The 12308-nt window shown below is 41.0% G+C and overlaps 1 protein-coding gene across 2 annotated transcripts in view; it reads right to left on the bottom strand.

Moving 5' to 3' along the window:
• The window catches only part of GPR156 (G protein-coupled receptor 156), a gene marked incomplete at both ends in the record, with an annotated part of 64737 nt that extends 55204 nt beyond the window's left edge, over positions 1 to 9533 (bottom strand). For both annotated transcript variants that reach the window (XM_079705579.1, XM_079705580.1), the window contains 2 exons: positions 9086 to 9222; positions 9438 to 9533. In XM_079705579.1, coding sequence (XP_079561705.1) covers positions 9086 to 9222; positions 9438 to 9533 — 233 coding nt within the window. The remainder of the gene's footprint in view (positions 1 to 9085; positions 9223 to 9437) is intronic.
• Between the last annotated feature and the right edge of the window lie 2775 nt (positions 9534 to 12308).

Here is a 12308-nt window from a genome sequence, read left to right as displayed (position 1 = left end):
CCAGAAGATGATCTATCTTGGTAAATGTTCTGTGTGTACTTGAAAAGAATGTGTATTCTGCTGTTGTTGGGTGTAGGATTATACAAACGTCAATTAGGTCAAGTTGGTTGATGGAGTTGTTCAAATCTTCTGTATCTTTACCGATTTTCTCTTGTAGACTACATTTTAAAATGTTATTTAAAAAATGCAGTATTGGTGACTGAACTTGAACATTGCTACATTTTTTAAATTTTATTAAAATGTTTTTCTTACTCTGGCACACACATGCATGTGTGTGCACACACAGAGTCACAGTCACAAATTTAGAGACCACAGAACTGGAGTGAAATGAGGCATCTAACTTTGATGCTGCACCTTTGAACAAATTTTACTATTTAAGAGAGCACTTTTGAAACTGGGTTATTTTATGTTTCCTTGTCTGACCTTGTAAGCTACTTAACTGCAAAATGTGTTTTTATTCACAGTGCCTCTTAATATGTTATTTTTTATGCCAAGTCATGTTCCCGCTGCAAGCAAGACAGGCAACAAAATCTTTAGTAGAATGAAACAAATATAGGTGCTTCTACTATAACACTGTTTACAAGTGTTCAGACATATAAATGCTTTTTAAAAAACCTCACATTCTACAAAATTGTGGATAAAAATAATGGGTTATGGGAAAAATAATGTGGGGCCATAACATATGAAACACATTTAACTTTGTAACCAGAATACTAATAAAAAATAATAATTATCTCAATTAAAATACTAGTACTCAGTAAATGTCCACTACCACTTGTACCCAGGATCACAGCTGATTTTTACAGCCTTAAATCTGCAAGACATAGGTCCTTAAGGGCATTCACCTCCAATAGATAACATTGTCATCAAAATCTAATTTGGATCTGTGTTTTCTTCAGCAATCGTTTTTATTTATTTTATTTTTTTTTTTTTGCTTTATCACAAATTTAATCAGTTATATGTATACATATGTTCCCATATCCCCTCCCTTTTGCGTCTCCCTCCCACCCTCCCTATCCCACCCCTCCAGGCGGTCACAAAGCACCAAGCTGATCTCCCTGTGCTATGCGGCTGCTTCCCACTAGCTATCTACCTTACGTTTGGTAGTGTATATATGTCCATGCCGCTCTTTCACTTTGTCACAGCTTACCCTTCCCCCTCCCCATATCCTCAAGTCCATTCTCTAGTAGGTCTGTGTCTTTATTCCTGTCTTACCCCTATGTTCTTCATGACCTTTTTTTTTTCTTAAATTCCATATATATGTGTCAGCATACAGTATTTGTCTTTCTCTTTCTGACTTACTTCACTCTGTATGACAGACTCTAGGTCCATCCACCTCATTACAAATAGTTCAATTTCATTTCTTTTTATGGCTGAGTAATATTCCATTGTATGTATGTGCCACATCTTCTTTACCCATTCATCCGATGATGGACACTTAGGTTGTTTCCATCTCCGGGCTATTGTAAATAGGGCTGCTATGAACATTTTGGTACATGTCTCTTTTTGAATTATGGTTTTCTCAGGGTATATGCCCAGTAGTGGGATTGCAGGGTCATATGGTAGTTCTATTTGTAGTTTTTTAAGGAACCTCCATACCGTTCTCCATAGTGGCTGTACCAATTCACATTCCCACCAGCAGTGCAAGAGTGTTCCCTTTTTTCCACACCCTCTCCAGCATTTATTGTTTCTAGATTTTTTGATGATGGCCATTCTGACTGGCGTGAGATGATATCTCATTGTAGTTTTGATTTGCATTTCTCTAATTAGTAGAGATGTTGAGCATCCTTTCATGTGTTTGTTGGCAGTCTGTATATCTTCTGTGGAGAAATGTCTATTTAGGTCTTCTGCCCATTTTTGGATTGGGTTGTTTGTTTTTTTGTTATTGAGCTGCATGAGCTGCTTATAAATTTTGGAGATTAATCCTTTGTCAGTTGCTTCATTTGCAAATATTTTCTCCCATTCTGAGGGTTGTCTTTTGGTCTTGTTTATGGTTTCCTTTGCTGTGCAAAAGCTTTTAAGTTTCATTAGGTCCCATGTGTTTATTTTTGTCTTTATTTCCATTTCTCTAGGAGGTGGGTCAAAAAGGATCTTGCTGTGATTTATGTCATAGAGTGTTCTGCCTATGTTTTCCTCTAAGAGTTTGATAGTGTCTGGCCTTACATTTAGGTCTTTAATCCATTTTGAGCTTATTTTTGTGTATGGTGTTAGGGAGTGATCGAATCTCATACTTTTACATGTCCCTGTCCAGTTTTCCCAACACCACTTATTGAAGAGACTGTCCTTTCTCCACTGTACATTCCTGCCTCCTTTATCAAAGATAAGGTGACCATATGTCCGTGGGTTTATCTCTGGGCTTTCTATCCTGTTCCATTGATCTATCTTTCTGTTTCTGTGCCAGTACCATACTGTCTTGATTACTGCAGCTTTGTAGTATAGTCTGAAGTCAGGGAGCCTGATTCCTCCAGCTCCATTTTTCGTTCTCAAGATTGCTTTGGCTATTCGGGGTCTTTTGTGTTTCCATACAAATTGTGAAATTTTTTGTTCTAGTTCTGTGAAAAATGCCAGTGGTAGTTTGATAGGGATTGCATTGAATCTGTAGATTGCTTTGGGTAGTAGAGTCATTTTCACAATGTTGATTCTTCCAATCCAAGAACATGGTACATCTCTCCATCTATTTGTATCATCTTTAATTTCTTTCATCAGTGTCTTATAATTTTCTGCATACAGGTCTTTTGTCTCCTTAGGTAGGTTTATTCCTAGATATTTTATTCTTTTTGTTGCAATGGTAAATGGGAGTGTTTCCTTGATTTCACTTTCAGATTTTTCATCATTAGTATATAGGAATGCCAGAGATTTCTGTGCATTAATTTTGTATCCTGCAACTTTACCAAATTCATTGATTAGCTCTAGTAGTTTTCTGGTAGCATCTTTAGGATTCTCTATGTATAGTATCATGTCATCTGCAAACAGTGACAGCTTTACTTCTTCTTTTCCAATTTGGATTCCTTTTATTTGCTTTTCTTCTCTGATTGCTGTGGCTAAAACTTCCAAAACTATGTTGAATAAGAGTGGTGAGAGTGGGCAACCTTGTCTTGTTCCTGATCTTAGTGGAAATGGTTTCAGTTTTTCACCATTGAGGACGATGCTGGCTGTGGGTTTGTCATATATGGCCTTTATTATGTTGAGGAAAGTTCCCTCTATGCCTACTTTCTGCAGGGTTTTTATCATGAATGGGTGTTGAATTTTGTCGAAAGCTTTCTCTGCATCTATTGAGATAATCATATGGTTTTTCTCCTTCAATTTGTTAATATGGTGTATCACGTTGATTGATTTGCGTATATTGAAGAATCCTTGCATTCCTGGGATAAACCCCACTTGATCATGGTGTATGATCCTTTTAATGTGCTGTTGGATTCTGTTTGCTAGTATTTTGTTGAGGATTTTTGCATCTATGTTCATCAGTGATATTGGCCTGTAGTTTTCTTTCTTTGTGACATCCTTGTCTGGTTTTGGTATCAAGGTGATGGTGGCCTCATAGAATGAGTTTGGGAGTGTTCCTCCCTCTGCTATATTTTGGAAGAGTTTGAGAAGGATAGGCGTTAGCTCTTCTCTAAATGCTTGATAGAATTCGCCTGTGAAGCCATCTGGTCCTGGGCTTTTGTTTGTTGGAAGATTTTTTATCACAGTTTCAATTTCAGTGCTTGTGATTGGTCTGTTCATATGTTCTATTTCTTCCTGATTCAGTCTTGGCAGGTTGTGCATTTCTAAGAATTTGTCCATTTCTTCCAGGTTGTCCATTTTATTGGCATAGAGTTGCTTATAGTAATCTCTCACGATCTTTTGTATTTCTGCAGTGTCAGTTGTTACTTCTCCTTTTTCATTTCTAATTCTATTGATTTGAGTCTTCTCCCTTTTTTTCTTGATGAGTCTGGCTAATGGTTTATCAATTTTGTTTATCTTCTCAAAGAACCAGCTTTTAGTTTTATTGATCTTTGCTATTGTTTCCTTCATTTCTTTTTCATTTATTTCTGATCTGATTTTTATGATTTCTTTCCTTCTGCTAACTTTGGGATGTTTTTGTTCTTCTTTCTCTAATTGCTTTAGGTGCAAGGTTAGGTTGTTTAGTCGAGATATTTCCTGTTTCTTAAGGTGGGATTGTATTGCTATAAACTTCCCTCTTAGAACTGCTTTTGCTGCATCCCATAGGTTTTGGGTCGTCGTGTCTCCATTGTCATTTGTTTCTAGGTATTTTTTAATTTCCTCTTTGATTTCTTCAGTGATCACTTCGTTATTAAGTAGTGTATTGTTTAGCCTCCATGTGTTTGTATTTTTTACAGGTTTTTTCCTATATTGATATCTAGTCTCATAGCATTGTGGTTGGAAAAGATACTTGATACAATTTCAATTTTCTTAAATTTACCAAGGCTTGATTTGTGACCCAAGATATGATCTATCCTGGAGAATGTTCCATGAGCACTTGAGAAAAATGTGTATTCTGTTGTTTTTGGATGGAATGTCCTATAAATATCAATTAAGTCCATCTTGTTTAATGTATCATTTAAAGCTTGTGTTTCCTTATTTATTTTCATTTTGGATGATCTGTCCATTGGTGAAAGTGGGGTGTTAAAGTCCCCTACTATGATTGTGTTACTGTCGATTTCTCCTTTTATGGCTGTTAGTGTTTGCCTTATGTATTGAGGTGCTCCTATGTTGGGTGCATAAATATTTACAATTGTTATATCTTCTTCTTGGATCGATCCCTTGATCATTATGTAGTGTCCTTCTTTGTCTCTTCTAGTAGTCTTTATTTTAAAGTCTATTTTGTCTGATATGAGAATTGCTACTCCAGCTTTCTTTTGGTTTCCATTTGCATGGAATATCTTTTTCCATCCCCTTACTTTCAGTCTGTATGTGTCTCTAGGTCTGAAGTGGGTCTCTTGTAGACAGCATATATATGGGTCTTGTTTTTGTATCCATTCAGCCAATCTGTGTCTTTTGGTGGGAGCGTTTAGTCCATTTACATTTAAGGTAATTATCGATATGTATGTTCCTATTCCCATTTTCTTAATTGTTTTGGGTTCGTTATTGTAGGTCTTTTCCTTCTGTTGTGTTTCTTGCCTAGAGAAGTTCCTTTAGCATTTGTTGTAAAGCTGGTTTGGTGGTGCTGAACTCTCTCAGCTTTTGCTTGTCTGTAAACGTTTTAATTTCTCCATCAAATCTGAATGAGATCCTTGCTGGGTAGAGTAATCTTGGTTGCAGGTTTCTCTCCTTCATCACTTTAATTATGTCCTGCCACTCCCTTCTGGCTTGTAGAGTTTCTGCTGAGAGATCAGCTGTTATCCTGATGGGGATTCCCTTGTGTGTTATTTGTTGTTTTTGCCTTGCTGCTTTTAATATGATTTCTTTGTGTTTAATTTTTGACAGTTTGATTAATATGTGTCTTGGCGTATTTCTCCTTGGATTTATTCTGTATGGGACTCTCTGTGCTTCTTGGACTTGATTAACTATTTCCTTTCCCATATTAGGGAAGTTTTCAACTATAATCTCTTCAAATATTTTCTCAGTCCCTTTCTTTTTCTCTTCTTCTTCTGGAACCCCTATAATTCGAATGTTGGTGCGTTTAATGTTGTCCCAGAGGTCTCTGAGACTGTCCTCTGTTCTTTTCATTCTTTTCTCTTTATTTTGCTCTGCATTAGTTATTTCCACTATTTTATCTTCCACCTCACTTATCCGTTCTTCTGCCTCAGTTATTCTGCTATTGATCCCATCTAGAGTATTTTTCATTTCATTTATTGTGTTTTTAATCGATGCTTGATTCATCTTTAGTTCTACTAGGTCCTTGTTAACTGTTTCTTGCATTTTGTCTATTCTATTTCCAAGATTTTGGATCATCTTTACTATCATTATTCTGAATTCTTTTTCAGATAGACTGCCTATTACCTCTTCATTTGTTAGGTCTGGTGGGTTTTTATCTTGCTCCTTCTCCTGCTGTGTGTTTTTCTGTCTTCTCATTTTGCTTATGTTACTGTGTTTGGGGTCTCCTTTTTGCCGGCTGCAGGTTCGTAGTTCCTGTTGTTTTTGGTGTCTGTCCCCAGTGGCTAAGGTTGGTTTAGTGGGTTGTGTAGGTTTCCTGGTCGAGGGGACTAGTGCCTGTGTTCTGGTGGATGAGGCTGGATCTTGTCTTTCTGGTGGGCAGGTCCACGTCTGGTGGTGTGTTTTGGGGTGTCTGCAGACTTTTTATGATTTTAGGCCACCTCTCTGCTAATGGGTGGCGTTGTGTTCCTGTCTTGCTAGTTGTTTGGCATAGGGTGTCCAGCACTGTAGCTTGCTGGTCGTTGAGTGAAGCTGGGTGCTGGTGTTGAGATGGAGATCTCTGGAAGATTTTCGCCGTTTGATATTATGTGGAGCTGGGAGGTCTCTTGTGGACCAGTGTCCTGAAGTTGGCTCTCCCACCTCAGAGGCACAGTACTGACTCCTGGCTCCTCAATTTGGGATGATTTGTTGTCTATTCATGTATTCCACAGATGCAGGGTACATCAAGTTGATTGTGGAGCTTTAATCCGCTGCTTCTGAGGCTGCTGGGAGAGGTTTCCCTTTCTCTTCTTTGTTCTCACAGCTCCCGGGTCTCAGCTTTGGATTTGGCCCCGCCTCTGCGTGTAGGTCGCCGGAGGGCGTCTGTTCTTCGCTCAGACAGGAAAGGGTTAAAGGAGCAGCCTCTTCGGGAACTCTGGCTCACTCAGGCCGGGCGGGAGGGAGGGGCACGGAGTGCGGGGCGAGCCTGCAGCGGCAGAGGTCGGCGTGACGTTGCACCAGCCCGAGGCGCGCCGTGCGTTCTCCCAGGGAAGCCGCCCCTGGATCCCGGGACCCCGGCAGTGGCGGGCTGCTCAGGCTCCCGGAAGGGCGGTGTGGACAGTGACCTGCGCTCGCACACGGGCTTCTTGGCGGCGGCAGCAGCAGCCCCAGCGTCCCACGCCCGTCACTGGGCTCCGCGCTTTCAGTCGCGACTCGCGCCCGTCTGTGGAGCCCCTTTAAGCAGCGCTCTTAATCCCCTCTCCTCGCGCAGCAGGAAACCAAGAGGGAAGAACAAGTCTCTTGCCTCTTCGGCAGCTCCAGAGTTTTCCCGGACTCCCTCCCGGCTAGCTGTGGCACATTAGCCCCCTTCAGGCTGAGTTCTCGCCGCCAGCCCCAGTCCTCTCCCTGCGCTCTGACCGAAGCCCGAGCCTCAGCTTCCAGCCAGCAATCGTTTTTAAATACGAGGGAAATGTCTTCTTCATGTCTTCATCTACTCCTGCAACTTCATCAGATAGCGTCACATTGTAGGTAGAATACCAGTTCTTGAAGCCATTAAACCAGCTACTGCTTGCACTGCTATCGCAGTATTCTTAGCTTAAGGCTTCCTTCTTTAACTGTAAGAAAGCTTGCCCCTGGATGCTTTAAACTATTGATTAGCTGGGGAAAAAATTACATATGAACCAATGATGTTATTTTCTTATTTGCCAATTGGGTACTAACTTGCATTATAGAAATGCGTTGTAACTGAAAATAGTATACTCCATAGTTTTCTAACCTTGGAATGTGTGATTTTCCTAGTCATTTTCTTGGCAGCAGCTACTGTTAGGATTTAAATCTCCTTACTCCCAGGATCACTGAAAACATATTTACTGAGCGCTTACTACATTCCAGTCTGTTCTAAATGCTGGAAACAGTGGTGAGCATGACAGACAAGGTCCTTGTGTTCACAGACTTTACATTCTGGTGGGGGGTGAAGACAATAAACAGGTAAATCAATAAATATGGTGCTATCAGAGAGTGATACTTGCTATGAAGAAAATAAAACAGGGTGATGGGATATGGCATGAGACGTAGGGGGCTGGATGGCCATTCTGTAGAGAGGCTACCTTAGATAGGATGATCAGGGAAATCCTCCCTGAAGAGATGACATTTGAGACAAGACCTATCAGATGAGAAGGAACTAGTCATGGGATGATCTGGAGAAGACTGTCAGGCAGTGGGAACAGTAAAGTGACAGTAAATCAAAGGCCTTAAGATGGGAGTGGGCTTAGTGTATTTGAGGAACAGAATGAAAAGTGGCTGGGGAAGCTTCAGGGGTGCACCCAGGGCCAAGTGCCACGCCTCACTGCCATGCTGAGGTTGACCCAGCAGATCAAGCCACTGCTGCCTAACGGTTCCATGTCCTCCAAACCTCAGATGGCCAGTGGCACCCCAAAATGCCTGCAGAAAAATCCAACTGACTGACCCTCATCTGAGTGCCAAACCCAGGCAACGGAGCATAATACACTTGATCGCCACCAAGTGTCAGGCTGCTGTGGGGACAGGTGAGTTTGGCATCTCTGAGGGGGCTGTTGAAATCTGACATGGGCTCCATCCAGAAATCACCTGTAGACCAGGGAGAGAAGGCTGGAGCAGGGCTTCTCAGGAGGGAGCCTGGGATAGCTGGGGCAGGAGGATGGCACAGAGTGGGAGAGGTGGGGTGGGCCTTGAGGGAAGGACTGGATACCAGTGAAGGAAAGATTCTGCAAGTCCCTTCAGAAAAAAGCCATCACTTTGTTTCTTTTGTCAGTCCTGGGTGCCATACGCCCTTACCTGGAAGAGCCAGTGACTTTCCAACCAGTCACAACTGTCTAGCAGAATAGCCAGGTAGTGGGGCTTCACTATTTTTACGGAAACCTTAGCTTACCCAGACTGGTTCCAATTGTGCTGCCATAAACTTTAATGTTGCTTTGGAATATTTCTCTACATGCTCTCTATTTTTAATATAAATACCTCATCTTCTCGGAAAGATCTCACCATCCTTTATGAGGAGAGACTCTTCATTCTCTTCTTTGGATATTCTTGTAGTAGTTAGCACAAGAGTGGGCCAGACCTTTCTCCTTCTCAAGAGGGAATTGTACTGCAAGGCCAGGCCTCCTTCAGGGACAGCTTCTCACATGGTTTAATGCCACAGTAGAACACAAGCTTTGCTGATACCAGCCAGCAGCTCGTGGTGCCAAAATGACACTAACACTCTGGGTTTCATGTTTCAGGCAACGAGATATGAGAAACTAGGCATGGGGCTGCTTACCTGTTCTTCCTGCAGCGAATTGTGAAGCCAAGAAAGAAGGCTATCAGCAGAAGTCCACAGCTGAGGAAAGTCCAAACAACACCCAAGAGGGCAGGAGATAATGAAGAAATGGTCTTACTGCTGTGGTGGGAAGAGGTCTGAGGACAGAATGAAGAGAAGCTGTTAGGAACGAAGGCTCTTCTACAGATCAAACATGAACTGCCCCCGTCACCTCCAGAGCTGGGACATAATGTCCTGCATAAGCATTTCCTCCTCGTACTTCTCCCCTCTCCACCACCACTACCATCATCAACAATAATAACAACAACGTGTACATCTAAGCAGCCCTGACACCCCATGGCTGCTCACTTACAATTGTTGTCCTGCAGAGATCATGAAGGGGTCTCCGCTCCAGCTCCTGGCCAGGAAAACCATCACACAATTCAGAGCAGTTTATTTCAGGCTCCATGTCATCGTATGCCCCTCTTGGTATGTGCTTATTCACAGTCTTGGTTACCCACCAGTAGATAACCAGAAGATCTTTGAGTAAAACAGAAGAGCAACTCAAATCTTTTCTTCAGAGGTGCCATTTTGAAGCTGGCTCCTGGTGCAGAATCTGGGACGAACAATCCATTCAGGTGGAAGCGGAGAGTTATTTCACTAAGCTCCTTCATCAGACACCCTCCAGGCTCTCCTGGTCCCCTGCTGCCAGTGCAGACCATGTGAGTCAAGAGTGGGCATCTTAGTAACCATTAAGTCACACACTGCGATGATTCTGGCTTGCCACCAGATGGCAGTCACTGCTCCAAGTACTCTCACACAGGTCTCAAAGGAGAAGAAAGCAATTAAACCTGTTAACAAACAAATGTTATTTATATATAACACACACAAATAAACACAAATACACACATATATGTAAATGGATTATTACAGAAGTTTAAAAATATTTTATACATTTTAACTATATATTTTTATTATATGTAGTTATATACATTATTATATATAACAAAGGTTTAAAATATAGTATATATTTAAGTAAATATATTTCAAAACCTCTTTAATAAACAATACTTTAAAAACAAAGACAAAGCACACCTAACAATTTATAGATATACAGCTCTACAGTCCCTCTTCTGATCCCTTTTATGGTCCAGCACTACAAAAATTTTAGTTTCAATATGTGAACACATCTTGCTTTTTTCCCTAGTGGAAACCCCCCTGCCCTTCAAAGATCTTTCTATGCAACTTAGGGATTAAGCTCTGTCTGATCCTGGGTGGTGGTAGGCTCAGGTGCCCCATACTGTCTGCATACATTGCCTGTTGGTTGGTCCTGTTCACTCCTGTTAGCTCAGTGAAGGGAGGAACATTCTATGCCCAGTCAGCTGGGATTTCAAAAGGATATGCAAGCCCTTTGCCAAGAGTTTTCTGTTTGTTTATTTCTAAACTGTTAGACTACTAGAAGTGGGATAGGCTACTCAGGTAATAGGGAGAGAAACTGAGGGTTCTAAGAATTCCCACAGAGTGAGCAAGTGGCCAGAGGATGGTGTTATTTCTCTCAGAAGATGATTGCAATATGAATACTGTGATCTAAAAAAAAGCTCTACCTTGCAGAACAAAAGTAGAAATGCTCAAAAGTAGAGAGGCTTAAATTAACTCCAGCAGAAAAGGCAGACATGTCCCCAATACTTTGAAGCAATCTATCCTGTAACAGAGAAACAGATTTGAAATTTTACCAGTGGGAATTTAAAAAAGGATGCCACCTCTGCTTTGTGTTGCTGAAACAGCTTAGCACAGTTTTATTTTATTGTGGAGGAAACTTGGAAGAGAAAAGAAATCAATTATTATTATTCCAATGGCCACTGAATACAGGACTTGTGTTTAAGCCAGAACAATAGTGACTGGTGTAGAATGCCATCTTTGGATTCTGCATGCTTAGACATGAACAATATAGCACCAGGTGCTGCCCATATATTGGCCTCTCATATCGTCCTGAATTATTTACCAGGCTCATTACAATGAAATCCCAAGAGAACTAAAAGCCACTACCTCCTGTCAAGACATTTAAATTCTTGTGAAGTCTGATCAGATTACTGAATGCAAAATTAAGGAGTAAATACAAAAATCTGACTATTTGCATCTTCATTTAGTTGAAAATTTAATTGCTAAAAAGATAATTTTTTTCTTTTTCTTAAAAGTTAGACATCCTCTAAAGTGCTTTCTAGCATGGAGCAATATTGGAAGCCACAGGGAGGACTATATGATGGATTGAAAAATATATTTTTCCTATATTGCCCTTTTAATCATACTGGCAAATAAGTACACTTATATTTAAACCATTATTAAGTCCCAGTTTGTGTATCCTTACATCATATAGATGTGTGTGTGTATATATATAAAACCTCATTTTGTTCTCACAACTATGTCATGTGAGGTAAACAAGACATCTCCTCATTTTCACATAAGAAAACTGAAGAGCAGAAAAGTGGAGAATCTTGCTCCAAATCTGCAGAGGCAGGACTCAAATCCAGGAGTTTAACTGCAAGGTCAATGTCCTCCCAGTTAATACCCCGCATGGGGCAGACACCCTGGACTGACCTCACCCTAAGAAGACACCAATGGCCTGTTAGGTTTCTTCATGTTTAGTTCCCAGAGCTTCACATCTATGGGTTCTCTGGAGTGTGGCCCACAACAGTATGTCTATATCAGTAACTCTTAACTGGGGCAATTTTGCACCTCCAGAGGACATCTGGCAGTGTCTGGAGACATTGTGGTTGTCAAAACTGAGAGGAAGGTGCTACTGACATGTGGTAGGTAGAGGCCAGGGATGCTGTTATACATCCTACAATTCACAGAATGGTCCAAATAACAAAGACTTATCCAGCCCCAAATGTCAGTAATGCTAAGGTAGAGAAACCCTGGTCAACACTGTGGATCTCAGAAGGGCTAAAAACCTTAAGCCCAAATCATTTTTGGGAGATTCTGTGAACATGATAGGATTGTCCAGCTGAACATAAATTTCTGAGTACATTCTAAAGGTCACCTTGGACAGACTGAACTCACTGGCATGGAACTTTGAATGCTAGGCACCCCTCCAGTCCATGGATATCCAGTGTAGGAACTTTATAAACCATGATGCTAGGCTCTTCCACGGGGCAGGCATTCAATTATAACATTAGCACACATTTACAGAGATTCACACATGAAGAAGTGGTGAAACAATGAATGGCTTAGTCATTGAGAGGAC

Source organism: Hyperoodon ampullatus (genome assembly GCF_949752795.1).
Source record: "Hyperoodon ampullatus genome assembly, chromosome: 5".
In the NCBI taxonomy this organism is placed as follows: Eukaryota; Metazoa; Chordata; class Mammalia; order Artiodactyla; family Ziphiidae; genus Hyperoodon; species Hyperoodon ampullatus.
This window is presented reverse-complemented; position numbering and strand designations above follow the sequence as displayed.